A 20,276-nucleotide genomic window follows, 5' to 3' on the forward strand; every position below is an offset into this window, starting at 1 on the left:
TTATTAATTAAAACTGACATCATATTTTTTAATTTAGTTGATTCATTACAACAGGTAAGGAACTGTCACTGTCACATTATCCTGCAGGAACAGACACAGGCCCCATACTGAAAATGTTCGTCTTAGCAGATTGCATAGCTGTATGCTTGATTTTATGCTTCTGTTAATAGTGTGTTTAGCAGAAACAGTAAACTCTGTTAATTAGAAGCAGGTGTCCACATACTTTTAGCGTACATGGTACATCAAGCATTTCATGATCCATTAGGTTTGTTTTTGGCCTTTGTTAATTACATAGATCTGACCACACACCATAGCTCTGAGGGAATGTTCTCTTCACTTCACCAATTACTTCATCACAGTCATGTCCTAAAGCTTGTAGATTTTACACTGGCTTAAAAGATCATCACATCTCCTGCATTCCAATTAAATTCAGGCTAACAAGGCACTATTGACTAAAATTTTGCTGCCCAAGCTGTTCTGATGAAAAACATCTGTCTGAAGATTTCTGGGTCACAGTTCTGTAGGGACAGCCGTGCATTGCATAAGTCTGCCGTTTTGCTCTGAGGTCCTGGGCTCACTCCCTGAGGTCCACTGTGACACTTGCAATTGCCAACTCAAATCTCTTTTGATTTAAGACGGCACAGATGCTGGCGAGCACCAGCAGCATACCATCAAAGCCACAGCTGAGATATACTCAACCCACAAACGAATGCAACCTTCCTCAGATGGTTTCCAGTCTCAGCTGTGGCCCCATATTTTTCATTTCCCTTAATGAGCAGGGGAGCGAACGGGATGCCCAAGCAGAGATGTTGCACCTTCTAAGCAATCATGGTGGGTTGGGGTGGTTGGGGCGGTTGGAGACGCAGATCAGCGATAGTGAACCGTGATCAAATAGTTTGTACGGTAAAGATCCTTTAGAAGTCCACACGTCTGTTTTAGGGTCATAGCACTCAAAGCAGTCGGAGTCCTCGATGACATCATGAGCATTGAGGAAGCGTCCTCCGGTCACATAGAGTTTGTTATTGATGACTGTGGCCGCATGGTGCATCCTTCTCTCCTTCATGTTCGCGCACTTCACAAACTTATTAGCTTTGGTGTCGTAGGCAATCACTCTTCTTGTGTATCCTAAAATGATTGTCAATACACAGCAGTTTAATTAATGTATCAACTCATCAAATGATGCATAATGTTTCATGGTTGGAATATTGTATGATCCTAGGAAGGGGCATGGGGCATTAATCATGACATGAGTTTAGTTTTGAGGCTAAATTATACAAGTTTTATGTATGTTTTGTATGTTTTGCATGTTTTGCCTGTCATTGTTAAGTTATTCAACTAAATCAGTGGTTCTCAACCAAGGGGCCGGGGCCCACTAGGGGTCCTCAAGATCATTTATAAAATAAAGATATTTCTTATTTTAATTCACCCCCTCAACAACCGTTTTTTCTTTGAAGAACCAGGCTTCCCAATGTATAGAAAATCTGGATATATGAGGTAAGTGTGTTCTAAACCTGGAAATGTCATGTAAAATATTAAAATATTACAATTCCATGAGCATTTTTCCTTTTTTTAGTTATGCCAAGCTCTGACATATATATATATAAATATATATATATATAAATCATCCCTAATTCTTATCCATTAAATCATGAACGGCTGAAAGAATAACATAAATTCATTTTTTAAAAAGAGTGGGAACACTGAAGAACATTCACTCCTAAGACTTCTGGAATCCAGAAATGTAATTATTTTCATTTTAATTCTAATTATTTTATTCACTTTATATATATATAATTTATAGAAACTAGGAGATTCTGTAGATTAAAACAAGTTTTGAAAAACTTGGCTAGGGGGCCTTTAAAGGGTTAGTTCACCCAAAAATGAAAATTCTCTCATTAATTACTCACCTCATGTCATTCCACACCTGTAAGACCTTCATTCATCTTCGGAACACAAATTAAGATATTTTTTCATAAAATCCGATGGCTCAGTGAGGCCTGCATTGCCAGCAAGATAACTAACACTTTCAATGCCCAGAAAACTACTAAAGATGTATTTAAAACAGTTCATGTGACTACAATCTTTTGTTTAGGTGGTCCGGAGCATCTATCAAACTGCCAGTCACGGCCCCCAATGGTGAACCATTGAAATTTCGAAACACTTATCATGTAACAAAGCCTCGTTTACTGAAATCACGTGACTTTGGCAGTTTGATACTGTCTCCATTGACTTTGTATTGCGTGAGGCTGCCTCCTTGTTATTTCTGACTTATTACAAAAAACAGAACAATGTCTTAAAGCTGCTGTGTGACAAGGTGTACAGCAAACAAGCTAAAAAACCCAGAACTAGTTTTTATAAGCTACCGAACCGTAAAAGCCAACCTTTAAGGAGACAAAAGTGGATACAGGCAATAAGACATGAAGCATCAGCAGGAAGAATGGGTAAATTTTGGGATCCTGACACTCAGTATGCCTCAGTAAGCCTACGTGTGCAGTGAACATTTTGTTTCCAAATGTCAGTTTTATATATTACATTTCCTGTCGCTGATTACGTTACCCTCCAGTGGGCGTAGTTCTCATAGTAATATGACATGTCGCGCTCTGTCTCAATCGCCTGTATCCACTTTTTAGTCCTTAAACGCTCGTTTTTTGGGTCGACAGCTTATAAAAACTTCTGAGTTTTTGGTTCTTTTTTTTTTTTTAGCTTATTTCCTGTACACCTTGTCACATAGCAGCTTTTAGACATTGTTCTGTTTTTTGTTATAAGTCAGAAATGACAAGGAGGCAGCCTCACGCAATACAAAGTCAATGGAGACGGTTGGATTGTTTTCCCCCCCGGTGGGCATGGTTTTCAGATTATGACGTGTGTCACTCTGTCTCTATTAACAATGTCCAACAGCGTAGTTCAAATACCACTTACTGCACCTTTAAGGTTGAACCACTGCAGTCACATGAACTGTTTTAAATACGTCTTTAGTAGCTTTCTGGGCATCTGAAAGTGTTAATTATCTTGCTGGCAACGCAGGCCTCACTGAGCCATCGGATTTTATGAAAAATATTAATTTAATTTGTGTTAATTTGTATTCTGAAGATGAACAAAGGTCTTACAGGTGTGGAACGACATGAGGGTGAGTACTTAATGACAGAATTTTCATTTTTGGGTGAACTAACCCTTTAAATATTGTTGTGAGCAATGGGAGATCAAAGTCAAAAATGTTGAGAATCCCTAAACTAAATTGTCTTTTTTTAAATAAATAAATTACAAAAATCTGTATTTTACATATTTCTCTTACAATATTTACTCACCTCCAACAATGTAAATCTTGTCTTCTATCACAGCAGCAGGTGCGCAGACATTCTTCACTGTCCTGGTTTCCAGTCTAGACCACAAGTTGCGGGAGATGTGATAAACCTTGGAAAGATGAGTGGCGTTTGTCATGAGGGATCACACCTTGAGCGAAGCACAGATTATCTTTTCTGAATGACTTTTGTTACCTGTATTAGCCTCACTGGGTTCTGCAAGGCATCCTCGCCTCCAAACACATAAATCCTCTGGTCGTTGGCCGCCACTGCAGGGTGTAGGACTGCTGTGGGCATCGGCGCCATGGCCTCCCATTGATTGAACATGCTGTTGTAGCGCTCTACTGTATTTGAGATCTGCTTATTCGGCCCTATTCCACCAAGAGCGAAGATAAAGTGAAGGTAGGAGACGCATTGATGGGCATACCGTGGCACTAGCATGGGTTCGGCGGTCCTCCACTGGTTTGTCTTCAATGAGAGGGTGTACACCGTGGCACTAACCGCACTGTCTCCAGATACCAGACTAAGACTGAGGCCACCCACCACGTACAGAATGCTGTGAATACAGACATACGCCGCCTTGTAGAGCCGCAAAGGTAGTTTAGCGAGCCACTGCCAACGTTGTGTCCTTTCGTCGTAGAGAAGTGCCTCCCGAGACGTCTGTTCGTTGTTTTTGCGGCCTCCAACCACCACCAGAGTCTCCCGGCACGTGTAGCGACGCGGTGTGGTCCAGAGAGGCTTCAGCTCTCGAGCGCATTTGGCGCTTACGGAAAACATCAGACGTCGCACAGACTCAATGATCTCAGTGCACAGCGTAGATGACTGGACGAGCGGATCATTGGCGATAAACTGGAAGAGGTACGTCGGATGGATGTACCGCAACCGGACCTTCTTGAAGAGGTCGTGAATTGCTCCTCGGCGGGAGAAGGGGTCATGGTGGATCCAAGCAAGTAACGTCTCAAAAACCTGCTCCTCCTCCGCGCACAGTCGGTCGTCCTCCAGGTAACACATTAGCTCAGGAAGGGAAAGTTCGCAGAAGTCCTCAGAAGCAGCTACATCCGAGAAACACCGCACGGCCATCTCTTTGGCTCTCTCCTTGAGGCTTTCACAGTGAAGGATCTCTGAGAGCCGGATCATGCTCAGGCAGTTTTCCGGATTGAGCTGTTCCTGTAGGAAGGTGGAGCAGGCCTCAAAGAGCCTCCCGTACTGCAGCATGGAGGCCGCCTGCATCAGGGGCAGCACAAGCTCCATGGTGATGGTGATGGTACCAGTATAGATGTAATCCACAACACATTCAATGACGTCCGATGTGATCCCTTTCAGGTCCACTCTAGCCTGGCTGCTCTCCCGAAAGCTGCTGCAGAACATGGCTCGGAAGTATGGGCTGCTGGAAACCAAGACGTTCCTGTGGCAAGGGATCTCCCTGTCTTCAGTGCACAAGATCACATCGGTAAAGATCTGCTCATGTCTCAATATGTTCAACTGAAACAGGAGGTGAGCAGGGAGCTCTTGGTCCTTGAACGGAAAGACCTCTGTTGATGTACTAGCCATGCTGCAAAGGGGAAGGATTGAGAGTTTAATGGCTAATAAACATTACCGTTCAGTCACGATGAGTAAGAAGTTACGGTTTGCTGTTGTCATGAGCACCACACAACCTATCCTCCCTCCCTTTAAGCTCTCTTTCTCTGTTACTTTATCACCCCGGATGTTCCGCTCCACAGTGTTCTATTCCAGTGTCCCTTAAATCATTTTAATGCATTCATGTATAGCGCTTGGCTACATTTCCCTATCAAAGCTAAGTTTATCAACGTCGTTGTATCACTTGCCAGCTGTTTCTGATCCCCTCAGTAGGTTTGCCCTTGACAGCCTAACCATTTAGACGGGGACATTTCATGGGGCTATTATCAACACTAAGTCGTCTAATCACCCCAGAGACAGCTACTGATTTTATTTCACTCCAGATCACATGGGCCTGCCTGACCTCTATTTTGGGATGCTAATTGTTTTTTTCTTATTATTAATCACCATTCTGAGACACCACAACAAGGCTGAAAGTATTCCCCAAAGAAAAAAAGATACCATATCATATTTCAGTGGCACTCGTTTAAAAAAGACAGCTTCAAAATAGACAGCAAACTATCGGTTGTGAAAATGGCTGAGTGACAATAACTACCATAAGAGAACCTTCATAAATAAGGATTCAAACTAGAGACTAGAGATTTGAACTAGTTAACATATAAAGTAGCAGGACAATTCAGGAAAAGCAAATGCCCTATATCAGAATTTGTATTTGTACATTGTACAATCATGTAAATAGCTCTTGAACTAACCTGTTTGTTCTTCACACTCAAGTTCCAATGTGAATCAGATACAGTTCAGCAGAATAAAAGCAAATACATTTCTCCCAAATTTCTCTCTCAAAGACGACACAGTCAAAAGTGGCATGGAGAAAGACATGAGGTCTCAAGTTTGGAGTTTGCCATGAGGTCGCTGTGTACATTCCAGTTACCTAGAATAGTCTAGAGGGCTGCTGTCCTCCGGGTCTCACATGTGACCCTCCCCTTGTTTGTTCCCACAGCGGTGGGCCGTGCACCATGCTTTTTGTGTGTTTACTATGGCAGTGACAGAGAGCTAGGCTTATCCGGAGGACAGAGGAAGGGGTCGAGGGCTTGTGCACACCCCTTGGCAGGCTTGTGTAACCCAGGAAGCTGGTAAATATAGTGCAGTGCTGATGGCTAGGATGAGTGCGGTGAACAGCTGAACAGTTAGGCCCGGTTACCTTGATTTGCCTCTTGTTTGAGAAGATAAGGAGAAGACCACAACAGGCGGCTATTTACCTGCCTGTTAAGACGGACATTCATATAAGCCTTTCGGCATTTTCAACTCTGCATTTATGTTCATGTCTTTTTATTTTGATATGACAATTTTGTGGTTTTGAAGTAAGTCTTGTTTCATCATTGGTTCTTGTTGTTCATCAGTGGAAGTCCTATACTGACAGATTAAAGGATTAGTTCACTTTTAAATGAAAATTAGCCCAAGCTTTACTCACCCTCAAGCCAAGCCATCCTAGGTGTATATGACTTTCTTCTTTCTGATGAACACAATCGGGGATATATTAATAAATATCCTGACGCATCCAAGCTTTATAATGGCAGTGAACAGGGATCACTAGTATGAGCTGAAGAAAGTGCTTCCGTCTGCATCCATCCATCATAAATGTACTCTACACGGCTCTGGGGGTTAATAAAGGCCTTATGAAGAGAAGCGATGTGTTTGTGTAAAAAAAATATCCAGTTATGAAGTTATGAAGTAAAATATCTAGCTTCCACCAGACTGCCTTCCGTATTCAAGTTACGAAGAAAGTGTAAACTGGCATTGAGTCAGTTACACTTTTTTTCCGTAAGAATAGGGAAGGCGTAGGACTGCAAAGTTTTACACTTTCTTTGTACGTTGAATACGGAAAGGCGGTCTAGCGGAAGCTAGATATTTTACTTAATAACTTATTAAATACGGATATTTTTTTACACAAATGCATCGATTCGCTTCAGAAGGACTTTATTAACCCCCTGGAGCCGTGTGGAGTACACATTTATGATGGATGGATGTAGATGGATGCACTTTCATCAGCTCATACTCGTGAACCCTGTTCACTGCCATTATAAAGCTCGGATGCATCAGGATATTTATTAATATTTCTCCGATTGTGTTGATATGAAAGAAGAAAGTCATATACACCAAGGATGGCTTGAGGGTGCGTAAAGCTTGGGCTAATTTTCATTTGAAAGTGAACTAATCCTTTAACAAATAATTACTTTTATGAAATTGAATAAAGTCAATATAAAAGCAAATTATAAAGACAGCAAAGCAAATAAAAAAATTACATCTCGTATGAACTGAACGCTAGATACTGGTGCAGATACTCCTTATAGCCCTATCATCATGTTGGGAGAAGATGAATTACTGTCATGTTTAGATTGGAGGAGAGGGAAAGAAAAACAAACATGCATCTAGGCAGATTATATGACAGTCCTTGAATTCCACGGAGTCTGGAATGTCAGCAAGGGAGCAACATCTTTAGCATTGCCACCTCTTCCCTGGAATGAACACAGCTGTGTTTGCTTTTCTTTCTAACCTAGTGGCATTATCATGCTCATAGGTGTGGTAATGCATTTCTCAATAAAAACTGTCCCATTGAAGATATTTCTTGTTTTTAGGGAACATTTTGTATGCTTATGTCTTTAAAGATTAATAATATGATAACAGAAATGTGCAGTTCTTCTTACAACCAATAAAAGACAAAGTTGGAGCCTGTGAACATCAAAAACTTAAATAATAAGGTGTGAGCAAAGATTTAGTATAATGGGTTTCCTTTTATGCTATCGGGGTTTATTTTGGTTACACCCTTTTTGAACTACATTTGATGTAATGGGTATTAATGTTTGTTCTGCAACGATGTCTCATTTGTGGACGAATTGTTCATTTGAGTCGGATCTTTTCCATGAATCAGTTGAACCCACTTAAAAAAACGGTTGAACAATTCTTTCACGAATCGGACTAAATCAGTCCCAGCAGTCCGAACTTATAGCCTATTTAACTTCTGAAAGACTATAAACCGAATCATGACTGCAATAACTGAACTGGCATACATGAAATTACAGTAGAACCCTGATTAATAAAACATAACATGACACCCATAATAAACAGCGATATGTGCTCGCCGGGATGTCAGAGAGACCACGGAAAGAACCGCCGAATAAGTTTTTCGAACCCGTTAATTGAAACGAACCGTTTGAAAGAAAGATACGCAAAAATGAGTCAGACCTCCCATCACTACCGCACTTCCAACTAACCCCTTTTCGTCACTCGCTTAGCGGAAGTGACGTACATAGCCAGAAGCGTGACGAAGGCTCGCTTAGAAATACAACAAGGAAGTAGACGTTCACTGTCAAGGCTAAAATAACATTTGGAAAGGAGATATTTAATAGCTCAACGGTGACTTATCACTGAATAAGTACCGGGAGGGTATAGTCATCTCGGACTTACCCGAAAGCCCGTAAGTATTTGAATAACCGTGGAGCTCGAGTCCAGCAATGAACACGGACGTTGAATTTCACATCAGGCAGAATTACCCGTGGAACAAACTGCCAGCAAATGTCAAACAGGTACAGTAACACACAGCTCACATGTCTTTATCACACACAAACATTTGCCATCACTGCCTGTCCTACCTGCATAATAATTCACAGCATCAGCATGATATCCAGATATTCTGTCATTCATCTCATTCATTCATCCGTAATTATACACACACACACACACACACACACACACACACACACACACACATCATCATCATCATCATCATTATCATTGTCGTCACTGTCATCAGATTCCTCTGCATGACACCAGTCCATGAGTATCAGATCAAAAGATATAGGAAGCCTAAAATAGACAATTGAAAAGGTTTTTGTTTTAAAGACAGTTGGAATTGCCCTTTTTGAATAAATGAATTATCGCATAAGATGTGTGCGTGTCAACTTTGCAGTGGACATATTATATATTCATTTTATAATATTTATTCATTGTTTTATTTATTTATTTATATGTTTTATTGTTTCTTTATTAGTATTTATTGAATTTCTTTTTTTAAGCTTTTTTTTTATTGATTTGATTTATTCATCAAAATGATATATTTTGAGAGTTGTCCACTGTCAACTCCAATATAAACTAGAATATAATAATTGTGGGGATGGGAATTGGAAACATGCATCAAAGGGTTAAAATGGAAACAAAATGAGACAAATGTTGACATAATATTGGGTTATCAATAAATGTTTATAATATAGAAAATGCGGCTTTGGAAATACTTGATAATGTTGAAATATATTTTTCATGTGGAAATGAATTTTGACTTGGCAATTGATTTTTCTTTCACATTCAATTCAGATTCACAGTCAAATTCACATTCTCATAAATAGTGTCAAACATTATGTGTTTACTGTTCGTGCATTGTGTTAAATCTGTTGGGATTAAATGTTTTCGCACTTTCTCTCATATCTGCTTTGCATTTTAATTGCGATTTTTCTTTATTCATAGAGTCTTGGAAACTCGCAACGTGAATATGACAAGCAGGTTCTTCTGTACAGTATCCGAAACCAGTTACGCTTCCGCAATAACCTAGGTAAGTGTTAGATCAACTCAGAAAATCTGTTACTTTTCTCTTCCATAACTCCTATTTTTCATTCTGACAATGTGCCAAGGTATTTCTCACTCCACTCTGGCAGACCAAAGAGCTCAGTGTAGCTTCTGTTAGCAGATGTAATTACATTGAAATAATGACCGAATCATTGCCCTGATTTAGTGTCCCACAACACTGTCAAAAACCTCTTTTTTTTAACAGTCAGGCATGTGAAGAAGGATGAACGCAAGTATTACGAGGAGCTGTTGAAGTACAGCCGAGAGCATCTGATGCTCTACCCCTACCACCTGTCTGACATCATGGTCAAGGGTCTGCGGGTCACCCCCTTCTCCTACTACATCAGCATCATGGAGGTTCGCTCTTAAACTCTTAAAGTCTTGAAATGTTTGGAAAGCATTTTTTTTTGTTTTGTACTTTTTTCTGTTTTTAATTGTTTGTTAAGAGAGAATAAATAATAATGGGGAGAATAGGGAGGAGTGGCAAATGATGCTAAACTCAAACCTGCACTGCCCACCTAAGCACCACAGCACAATGTGTAGGCCACATCTCTAAAGAATTAATTTAATTTTCTCAAACAGCCCTTCCAAATTATTTGGTCTACAGTTACCATTGATGCTGTGAAAACTGTTGTAACATATGGTAGACGTGGGCTGGCATCCAAGTGTTTAGTGTTTCACTGATCTAGTATGCAATTGTTTTTCTTCCTCTAATGATAGAGAAGTATTAACTGTTTACCATTTTATTGTCGCTCTTGTTAATGATCATTACAGTATAAGTTCTGCATTGTGACAATGCTCCAGACGGGTAATTTTTGTTTGAGCTTATGAAGATTACTGTAGATGACTCATGCAATGTGTCAGCTTACCATATTTAATTGTATAAAACAACAGTGTCTGCTTTCTGTCTGTGTGACTTAAACAAATTCATTTACCAGCAGTAAGTTTTAGTCTTGGTACATTTTGAAATATATATTCTGATGTTCTGAGAGCATAAAGGAAAGTTCACTCTCATTATTTACTCACTCTCATGTCATTTCAAATCTGTATGACTTTTTTTCTTCTGAGAAACACAAAAGGAAAGGTTTTAATGCTGCTCTTTTCCATGCAATGAAAGTGTCAGGGTTATGTTTGGTTTGTGTGTGTTTGAGGGGCCATTTACACGACACTCAACAAAAAATGTAACACTTTTTATGCCTTTTGGCCATTCATTTACAAGAGTGTTTTTAAGGCCTGAAAATGCAAACTTCAAAGATTCAAAGTGCAAGTTTTTGAAAATGATACCGTTATCATCTCCGTGTAAGCTACAAAATTTGTGAAAACAGTGAAGTCATGCGCATGCGTATTACGTGTTCAGTCTATAGGCGTGTAGTGTTTCTTTACAAAGTGACATCGCCATCTACTGGCCTGGCAGCAGAATACAGCGTTTTTAGTCATTTTCACAGATCCGTGTGAACAGGAATCGTTTTGACAACCAGTGTTGGGGGTAACGCATTACAAGTAATGCGAGTTACGTAATCAGTAACTTGCATTAAGTAATTTTCTTCAACACTGTTACCAACGTTGTTGTCTGTACATGAAAAACACAAAGGAAAAACTTGTCAGATTTTAGTACATCATTGTCATGTAAACGTACCATATGCGGCGATTTATGTTTCTGCCGGTGGGTGCCCAGTGCATATGATATATATATATGGACCTGTGCTAAATGTTCATATTCTCATGCGGTCTAGTGGCAGAACTTTTGCTATGCGAGTCAGACATTCCGGGTTCTAATCATCAGTGGTTCTAATCTGCCCTCGATTAGTTTTTTTTTTTTTTTTTTTTTCTCTCAATAAGACCAAAGATGTTTATTAATGATTGTATATAAAGATTCAAGAGCAGGGACACGTTTGTGTGCATTTTGTTAATGATTTCTCTGGAAAGAATAGAGTTCCCGCAACACCATTGGCGATAGACTGACGCGCTCGTCTATGTGAAGACAAGAGAACGTTCCGCCACTGAAAGCAGCAGCATGATTTTAAAAAAAAACAACACATTCCAGCGCCAGATTGCTTATTTAACACAAATTAACATCAACTGGGTGTTTCATTTGCATTATAGGCTATCCGTGAAGCAAAATGTTTCAAAAAAGTGGTGGGGACTTGTCCCACCCGCAAATTATGCCTTACCAACCAAACAAAAGCACATTCCTTCCATGAGTGTTGTCGCGCTCTCATTGATATCTGATGGTCAGTAGCGGCTCACTAAATAAAATAATTCAGTAAATACCTATTTATAATAAGCACTTACAATAAGAAGACCATTCTAGAGAAAGAGCAAGAAGAGAGTTTGAGTTTGAGCGCGCGTCCAGTTGAGTGCGAGAGTGAAGGAAATCCGCCTGCGAGCTGAAAGATTTGTGCTCGCGCATTACTTGGCATTTTTCATTAAAATAACACAATAGAAACGGCCTCAAATAAACTATGAAAAGGTGAAGATAATCGTGTCTGAAAGCTGCAATCGATTTTTCATTGGTTAAATCAATGGACAATATCTCGTATTTTTCCGTGGGTGCTCGACCATTTCCGTGGGTGCTCGGGGGATCGGCGCCTATGAAACGTACCATTAGTTTTGGTTTTTGCTTTCCTGCTTCACCTTTTTAGTTGCCTTTGTTTACTGATTTGAGTTACACACCTGTTTGTAGTTGAGTTTCTTTCCTTTGTTCTCTAGTCCTCTGTATCCTTGGTGGTTCGTTGTCATCGTTGTATAGAGGTTGTTCTGTTCGCGTGTCAAGTGTTTAAAGTTACCTGAGTATTTTGTTATTTTTGTATTTTTTCATTAAACATCTTACTGCTGCAAGTAGATCCTTTTTTGTTCATTCTCTGCATCAACCCAGCATGACAGAAAGTGGATGGGAACCAGGTTTTCAACCAGGCTGTATTTTACATCATCTGAAGCTCTTTGATGCTTTATGTGATAAAGATTAGCCATGGCCATCATTCACTTTTATTATATAGGAAAGAGCAGCTGGACATTCTGCTGTAAACATTTCGTTTTGATTTCCATGGAGGAAAGAAGGTCATATGGGTTTTGAAAGGCACAAGGAAGACACAGTCATAACTCTTAGGTGAATGATTGTTTTGAAACTTCATTTCATTTGAAGTACACAACCTAATCTCTTTCCCCTTCATTCAGGACATCATGAATTGTGAGAAGAGTTATGATTCCCTGCCCAACTTCACTGCTGCTGACTGTAAGTTGTTTTCTCTCTGTCTGAACTCGGAATCATTATTTGTTACTGTTGCTGACTGCTCATGCACAATAACGAGGCCACAAGCCACTAGAGACGGCTGAACATTGGCCACTCAAAATGAAGTGGCACAGAGATACTCTGACTAATATGAAAGTACGGAAAATATTTTAATTAATGTGTTTAGCTATTGCTTTGGAAGTAACTTAGCAATGCCACTTTACACTGCAAATTTGCCATATATATACCACAAAGGTATCAGATACATTTACTGTTTAATGCTGCTCAAGGCGGCATAAATGCATTTACACAGAAATTATGATTAGCAAAATAGTATTTAAGGAATATTGTTAACATTTTACAATAAGGTCAAATTTGTTATCATGAGTTAATGCTTTAGGTATTATAAATTAAAAATGAGCATTTTTACAGCATTTTTTTTTATAGCACTAGCTTAATATTAATTTATGAATGTACTTCTGTTCATTGTTAATTCATGTTCATTTATAATACATTAACAAATGTCAATTTATATTGTAACTGAAATGTTAAATAAACATATATTTATATATGTAGAAATTAACATTTTCCTACAATAATAAATGCTGTATTGTTCATTGTTAATTTATGATTCCTAATGCATTAACAAATGTTAACGAATTGAACCTTATTTTAAACCAGAAATGAAACAGTTCATAAAAATGTCACATTATGAAAAAATGAAATATGAATTTTGTTTATAAAATTATTAAATTAAAAATAATAAAATGCATGTTCTGTCATACCAATGGTAAAGTAACATTTAAAATTACTTTCGGTGATGTTAAAATTACATTAAATAGTGTTGATTTAAGTTGAATCTGTTCAAGCCATAGAGTGGTAAAACTCAAAAATTAGTCCTTCAATTGATTCAGCCAGCAATCAATGTAATTTCCAAAGTACAGTCAAACCAAAATTTAATAAAATATGACAAGATATCATAGTTAATCTGTGTCAGAAAAAAATTATCTTAATTATGTCAGATAACAAATAAGCAAAACATGGTCAGGTCAAAGCGTCTGAATAATTTTTGTTTCCAAATTTTAATCAGTTTTACTGGTGGTCCACTGTATGAAGAATTTTTGGGTATAATATGTCACAGTTTACTTTTTTTTGCTATCCTCACTTACATAAATGAACTATAGTGTCCTGCACACACTAGTAAAAATATATCAAAAATGGCTGAATAATTTTTGGTTTGACTGTAATTGTTTTTTTGTTTTTTTATTATAAATATCAAATATCAAGCAAGACCCATCAAATTGAATGTCAAATGTAGTTTAGAAGCACAGTATGCCCAGTATTCAACAAACACCGAATTTATAGCACTGAAATCAATAGTTCCGCAAGTTCAAGTGTAGAATACTGTGTAAGTAGTCAGAAACTGACATAAAATGTATTCAGACTTTGGACTATGGTATTTCCTACAGCTAGTTGGATTATGCATTTATGAATACGATTTCTGAAATCACCACGAAGGAGCAATATAATAGTCTACAAGCTCCCGACAACAAGACAAACCATCACATACTGTATTATTTTGTGGAAAAAGAAGGCATGGAATTTTAGAGTATTTTACAAAACTCTTACATTTACCTATATGTCTCATCATTATTCAAATGAAAGATGTGCTGGCGTATCCAATGGGAATTGAAGTCATCACTTTTATGTGAATTGCAGGCATAGATTAAAGTGAATTGTGTAGAAGGCGTTACAGTATAACCACTTATACATACATTTGCACTCCAAAGCATCTGGGTACAAAATCATTGACATAATAGCACAACATTAAACTATGTTATGAAACAAATAATTGTATTTGGCCCACCATAGCTGGCTGGGCTGTGCATGCTCAGAGATCTCAGAGAACATGGTCTTTAGGTTGGGTAGACAGAAGGTAGCCAGCAGGCCATGCATGGGTCTCTCGCTCTAATCTGTTTGTCTGAAGTGAGACTGCTCTCCTGCCCTTCACAGCTCACCCCACAGCCTTTGGCATCATGCCTGGCATGTCTCAGTCAGGCCTGGCCTTCTCTAATGATCCCAGACCCCTGTGTCCTATGCATGGGGAGGGACAGGCTGCTGAGGCCCCAGCAAAGCAGGATCTGGTGCATAGAGGAATATGTCGAAGTCACAGAGGTTCCTCTGAACACTAAAGGACATCCATGATGTCCTACCAATTACAAGGAAAACGTATTCGGAAGTTGTCGAAAACGCATGTAAACCACATTGCATTTGTAGTGTAAACTAAGCTTTTTGAAACTATGAATTAACTCAACCAATTGCTTCACAAAAAAATTATTCACTGTTTCGAAGCATCAAGACACCACACGCTGGCGACGCCTGCTGGTCAAAACGGTGTAAATGAAACAAAAACTCCCCAAAATGTAATGCCCTTTTCAAACCAATTGCAATTTTTTTTTTTTTTTTTGAAAATGTAATCTGTTAAATTAACAATTAACAAATCATTTTATACCATTAAATATGAAGTGCCTACTTTATTACTTATTATTTTATTATATTGAATTGTAGGGCTTGTTTTATGGAGAGTTTGAGTCCAGTAAGAGACTATTAACTAAAACTCTTCCTTTTTTATTATACAAATGTGTCATTCAAAATGTCTACAAATTTATAAACTTTAAAAATAAAAGATAGACAAGACACTGGTTTATGGGTTCACGGAGATTATCACCCACTAGTGGTGAACCATTGAAGTTTCAAAACATTTCGAAACAATGATGTAATGAAGCCTTGTTTACTGAAATAACGTGACTTTGGCAGTTTGATACGCACTCTGAATCACTAGTATGAAACAAATGATTTGCAAAGTTTTCAAAAGCGTGTTTTGAAAGCGCCACTCACTAGTGTAAATGCAGGTAATGCGTCCTGGACGAAATGAAAGGGCCACCTGCTCACTTGTCTATCCTCCATTCTGCTTTAAATGTACATATATGTAAGCAAGACTTCACTGAACGTCCTCAGTTTGCTTGACGTCAACATGCATAAACACAGATCATATGAAGCACAAACATCCAAAGTTCAAGTAATGATTTGGCTCAAAATTTTATGTTTATGGAGAGAGAATTGATTTTCAGGGGCATTTCTTACCTTTGTATGGGCATTTTTTTTTATAATTGCCTTATTAATTGTATCTGTCTTGTCTTTAATTTCAAATACTTACATTTAACCAGTTGTGATTGGTTATAATGCTCGACACTGCAAAAACGTGTAAAAAGAAATCTGATGCAGCATGAGCAGATCTAAATGTAATGCAGCAATTAACACTCCTCATTTAACATTTACCACATTTAACTTTAATCGCGACAACCATAATAAATTTAGTTTAATTGTGCATGGGCATTTTTTGCCCCTTTATCTTGACCCCCCCATCGTTAATTTTTGACCCTGGTGTAAACGGGGCCATAGATTGCAGATTAGGTGTTCACAGGGCTTGACATTAACATTTTTTTGCTCACCAGCCACTGTGGCTAGTGGTTTTAAAAAGTAACTAGCCACTCAGCATTTTCACTGGCCACAATTTTGACATTGAAAATCAGTTGTATAGATATTTTTAATATTATCTCATAATTTGGCAGCAGGTATATTAGGCTGCTGTCACTTTAAGACCTGACGATTCATTATATACTGTTACACAAGCGTTTTCTTTCTCAACTGTTTACGTTCACTTAAAACACAACTCACTGTGTTTAAATGAATACTCGCCAAGGCCTACATTTAGATTTTTTTTGGGTGTATTTGACTGTTTAAGTGCAATAAGCAGCAGAAAAGAACTCAATTTTGTACTGAGAGGAAGCTTTATGTGCACGCACTTTGGGTGTGAGCACAAAATCTGCAGGACAAGTAAAATTATGTGCAATATGCGCAATCCCACACTAAAATTCAAGCCCTGTAACACCAACAATATTTATCCACAGCAAATGAAACAAGTGAGTGAGGGGAGGTGGGTTTGTGTGTCAACTCGCTGTCGAAGAGATGAGATCAACAAAGCGCAGCTTGTATCGTGTATCTATTCTGCTGAAAATGAGTATTGAAGTGTTTCAGATATTTCAGTATCGATATGTATCGAAAACGGATATTTTTGACAACACTACATTGCACTTAGTTTATTATTTCAGATGCCTTTTTAAAAGACTGCTATTGAAAAATGTATATATTATATATACAATTCAACCCGCCAGAGTGGCTTGTAGCAGTGACTGCATTACACACCACTGCTGAAATCCACCCTCATTTGGTGGATGTTAATGTCAAGCCCTGGGTGTCCACACATAAGGTATTTGATAATTAGCATCCATTAGCATATTAACTGATCTCACTGTTGACCTTTCAGGTCTGAGGCTACTTGGGATCGGCAGGAACCAGTACATTGACCTAATGAACCAGTGCAGGTCTTCCAAAGTAAGTCGTTCTTGGTTTTACACTGTAGATCAATTAGGATCTTTTGGTTAACTTCCATGGAAGCTCTCCTGGGATTTCGACATGATGTTCATTAGATGATTCTCAAATCTGGATGGTTTCATGGGTCCCTTTGAAGATGAAAGATATAATCCATAGAGAGCAGTGCTTTGTACACACAGTGATAACCTCACACGGTTGCCTAAGCAGCATCTGTCTGTGGCTAGAAATTCTTCCGGAGGAAAACGGCTCGGGATCTTCTGCCAGCAAAACCTGTGGAGATCACAGTAGAGCCCTGGTGGGTGGTACAGACCGGATATATCACAGAGGATGACATCAGGGTAAGACAGATTAATTTAACTATGTTTATTTAGTCTTATTTATAAAATTAAATTAGGCTTTTGGAAATGGAAAAAGGGAAAGAATATTACTTCAAAGAAATGGAATGATTGAGAATAGAACTTAATTATTAATTTAATATTTCTGTTATGATGCAACTTAGTCTCTATTTTTTCTAACACACCATTAACAGTTACATAATTAAAAAAAAAAGAAAGAAAGAAAAAAGATCAGAACAAAGAACCAAATTATTCTCAACAGCTACATTTTCTGTCATATTTCCTGTATGAAACTGTCAGAGGACAAAGTCTCTTCTAGTTGTTCGATTGAAGGTTTGTAAATGGAGTGAAATACCTGTGGCCTTTTGTGCTGGATGATTCCAGATCTGCTCTGTGGCGGAGAAGTCGGCCATTGATAAGCTGATAGATTCTGGACCCCAGCTGGCTGGATCAATGGAGTACAACGTGGTTCTGAGTGAGTGTCACTGAGACAGTTTAAGTCTTCTATGAGGCCAACGTAGAGGAAAAACCACTGAAATAATATTGAACCAGGATATGATCCATGCATGACTTCAAGTCCGTGTACTAATTAAACTAGATGTTATTAATTTTATTAATGCAATGCAGTGATGATGACTTTGATGATTGTCTTCTTTTTTAAGTACTGCAGATGTTGAAACTGATTTGGTAGCACTGGTGACCGAGCCATTAAAACGGAAAATTAAAGACAAATAAATTATAGCAAATAACAAATAATAGTTGTGACCAATAAATACAATTATCAGTAATATTGCATATTTTGTCCATTTAAAATCGCAGTAAAGCATTGATGTATTTGGCAAAGGTACACACAGTACCAGTTAAAAGTTTGGACACATTACTATTTTTAATGTTTTTGAAAGAAGTTTCTTATGCTCATCAAGCCTGCATTTATTTGATCAAAAATACAGAAAAAAAGGAATATTGTGAAATATTATTACATTTTAAAATAATGATTTTCTATTTTAATATACTTTAAAATATAATTTATTTCTGTGATGCAACGCTGAATTTTCATCAGCCATTACTCCAGTCTTCAGTGCCACATGATCCTCTAGGGGCGGTTGTTCAAATGTAATCTGATCGGATTTCAGCTATCGGATTAGATCAAATCTTGAAAATGGGTTGTTCAAGAGGAAAAAAAGGATTCTGAAATCAGATTAGATCACAAAATGCAATCTTGGTTTTGATCTGGATAAAATCATCAGTTTGTGTTGTTCAAAACTTTTTAGTAAGATTGTGATACATTTGATCCAAAAAATCTGGATTATTCTGATCCCATCAGAAGAGTGGATTTCAGGAACAAAATGTAATTTTTATGTAATGTAACTTTAAAACAGGTCAAACAATACAACATTTTTATCATGTAATATACATACACACATATATTTTTTGTTTTGCTCTTGATTAGTTAAAGGGGGACTCAGTGACATTTCAAATTCACTGTTTGGAATTTAGTCGGGCCGAGTCCAACAACAAACGTCTAACCAATCAGCATTAGGGGGCGTATGACGGTCGAGGAGAGAGAACGAGCAAGAGGGAGATTTGAAAATAAGAAGAAAAAAAAAAACTGCAGAATGAGAAATGGGACACAATACAAAACAGCTCAAAAGAATATCACTGGAATGAAGGTTTATGGCTGGGCAAACGCTTTAGGACCCGGTTTATATTAGAAAAGCTTTCCAGCGCTGGAGAGAGCTAAGGGGGAAGGCCTGAAAACCGCTTTGATCCACACTGGTTTTTATTGTCTGGAGCTGCTGTACTGTTTGTGACTAACAACGAACACTTTGTATTTACTCGTGTGTACTGTATGTTCATTTTTTGTGCTTCCTTGTCATTCGTTCATCAACTGCGCTTTATTTTTCGTGAAGCATTTTGTTGTGCGTCAGCTGTGATAAACAGACATTCACTCGCATTGCGTGTGCAACAGTGGCCACATAGTGAGAGTTTTGCAGTTAAACGACTGCGCACTGACGGCCGCAGGAGAATGTGGTGCTAAGCGACATTGGTAGTGCATTCGCCTTGCATGCCAGCAGTGATCAGGCCGGGGTTCAAGACCGACTCAGAGCAGGGTGTGAGTTTTGGAGGTGGAGCAATGAAGAGAGGGGTGGGTTTGTTTGGGTTGATTTCAAATATCAGCAATGTCCAACAGCGTAGTTCAAATACCACTTACTGCACCTTTAACTTTTAAAGCAATAAATTAGAAATAGACATTAGCACTACATATTTAGCCTTTCAGTAACCTACTGTAAAATAAAAAAAAGAGATTTTGGTGCCATAAAATAATCCCCTAATAACAGCTGTAAATATCAAAATATAATATTATATTTGATTCCAAGTGTTTGTATCACTGTTTGTAAACTACATTGGCACAATCATAAGAGATGAACCAGTTAAAAGTTCTTTGGGGGTGAACGCAAAGTTTCTCGGGTGAAAGTTACGTGGAATTTTTCTGAGAGAATGCAAAAGCATTGAAATGTGTTTTTTTTTCCCCATCTAATATGCCTTCTATCACCATGTCCCTTTAGGGGCTCCGGAGAGCACTAGTAATCCAGATTTGGTAATCTGAAAAAGTGTGTATCTGGATCAGGGAAATCCAATCCAATTTTACTTTGAAAAACCAACACAAAAGTAAGATGGATTACCTGATCCTGGATAGCAAAACATGGGATTTCCAAATACAGATAATTCTGATCCAGATTAAACTTTTTGAACAACTGGCCC

The 20,276-nt window shown here is 38.2% G+C and overlaps 2 protein-coding genes across 3 annotated transcripts in view; one reads left to right on the forward strand and one right to left on the reverse strand.

The window, feature by feature from the left end:
• Nucleotides 1-9,367, reverse strand: klhl38a (kelch-like family member 38a). 2 transcript variants are annotated; one of them, XM_051872759.1, is made up of 4 exons: nt 8,528-9,367; nt 3,495-4,851; nt 3,306-3,411; nt 1-1,125 (listed from the first exon to the last, which is right to left on the reverse strand). In XM_051872759.1, the coding sequence occupies exons 2-4, from the start codon at nt 4,848-4,850 to the stop codon at nt 827-829; spliced, it is 1,761 nt and encodes a 586-aa protein (XP_051728719.1). In that variant the 5' UTR covers nt 4,851; nt 8,528-9,367; the 3' UTR covers nt 1-826. The 2 variants fall into 2 exon arrangements, with proteins under 2 accessions (XP_051728719.1, XP_051728718.1); XM_051872758.1 differs by lacking the exon at nt 8,528-9,367 and adding an exon at nt 5,630-6,299.
• Nucleotides 8,173-20,276, forward strand: part of fam91a1 (family with sequence similarity 91 member A1) — a 27,345-nt gene continuing 15,241 nt past the window's right edge. Inside the window, exons 1-7 of the mRNA XM_051872757.1 lie at nt 8,173-8,461; nt 9,396-9,480; nt 9,700-9,851; nt 12,669-12,726; nt 17,111-17,178; nt 17,403-17,516; nt 17,898-17,988. Coding sequence (XP_051728717.1) covers nt 8,390-8,461; nt 9,396-9,480; nt 9,700-9,851; nt 12,669-12,726; nt 17,111-17,178; nt 17,403-17,516; nt 17,898-17,988 — 640 coding nt within the window. The 5' untranslated portion in view covers nt 8,173-8,389. The remainder of the gene's footprint in view (nt 8,462-9,395; nt 9,481-9,699; nt 9,852-12,668; nt 12,727-17,110; nt 17,179-17,402; nt 17,517-17,897; nt 17,989-20,276) is intronic.

This window comes from Ctenopharyngodon idella, chromosome 19 (genome assembly GCF_019924925.1).
Source record: "Ctenopharyngodon idella isolate HZGC_01 chromosome 19, HZGC01, whole genome shotgun sequence".
In the NCBI taxonomy this organism is placed as follows: domain Eukaryota; kingdom Metazoa; phylum Chordata; class Actinopteri; order Cypriniformes; family Xenocyprididae; genus Ctenopharyngodon; species Ctenopharyngodon idella.

Excerpts from the sequence above, each read along its gene's own strand:
- klhl38a (XM_051872759.1), bottom strand. The coding sequence starts at position 4,850 with ATGGCTAGTACATCAACAGAGGTCTTTCCGTTCAAGGACCAAGAGCTC. Across the intron at positions 3,412-3,494 it reads ACCCAGTGAGGCTAATACAG|GTTTATCACATCTCCCGCAA; the intron begins GTAACAAAAGTC and ends CATCTTTCCAAG. Across the intron at positions 1,126-3,305 it reads CAAGATTTACATTGTTGGAG|GATACACAAGAAGAGTGATT; the intron begins GTGAGTAAATAT and ends CAATCATTTTAG.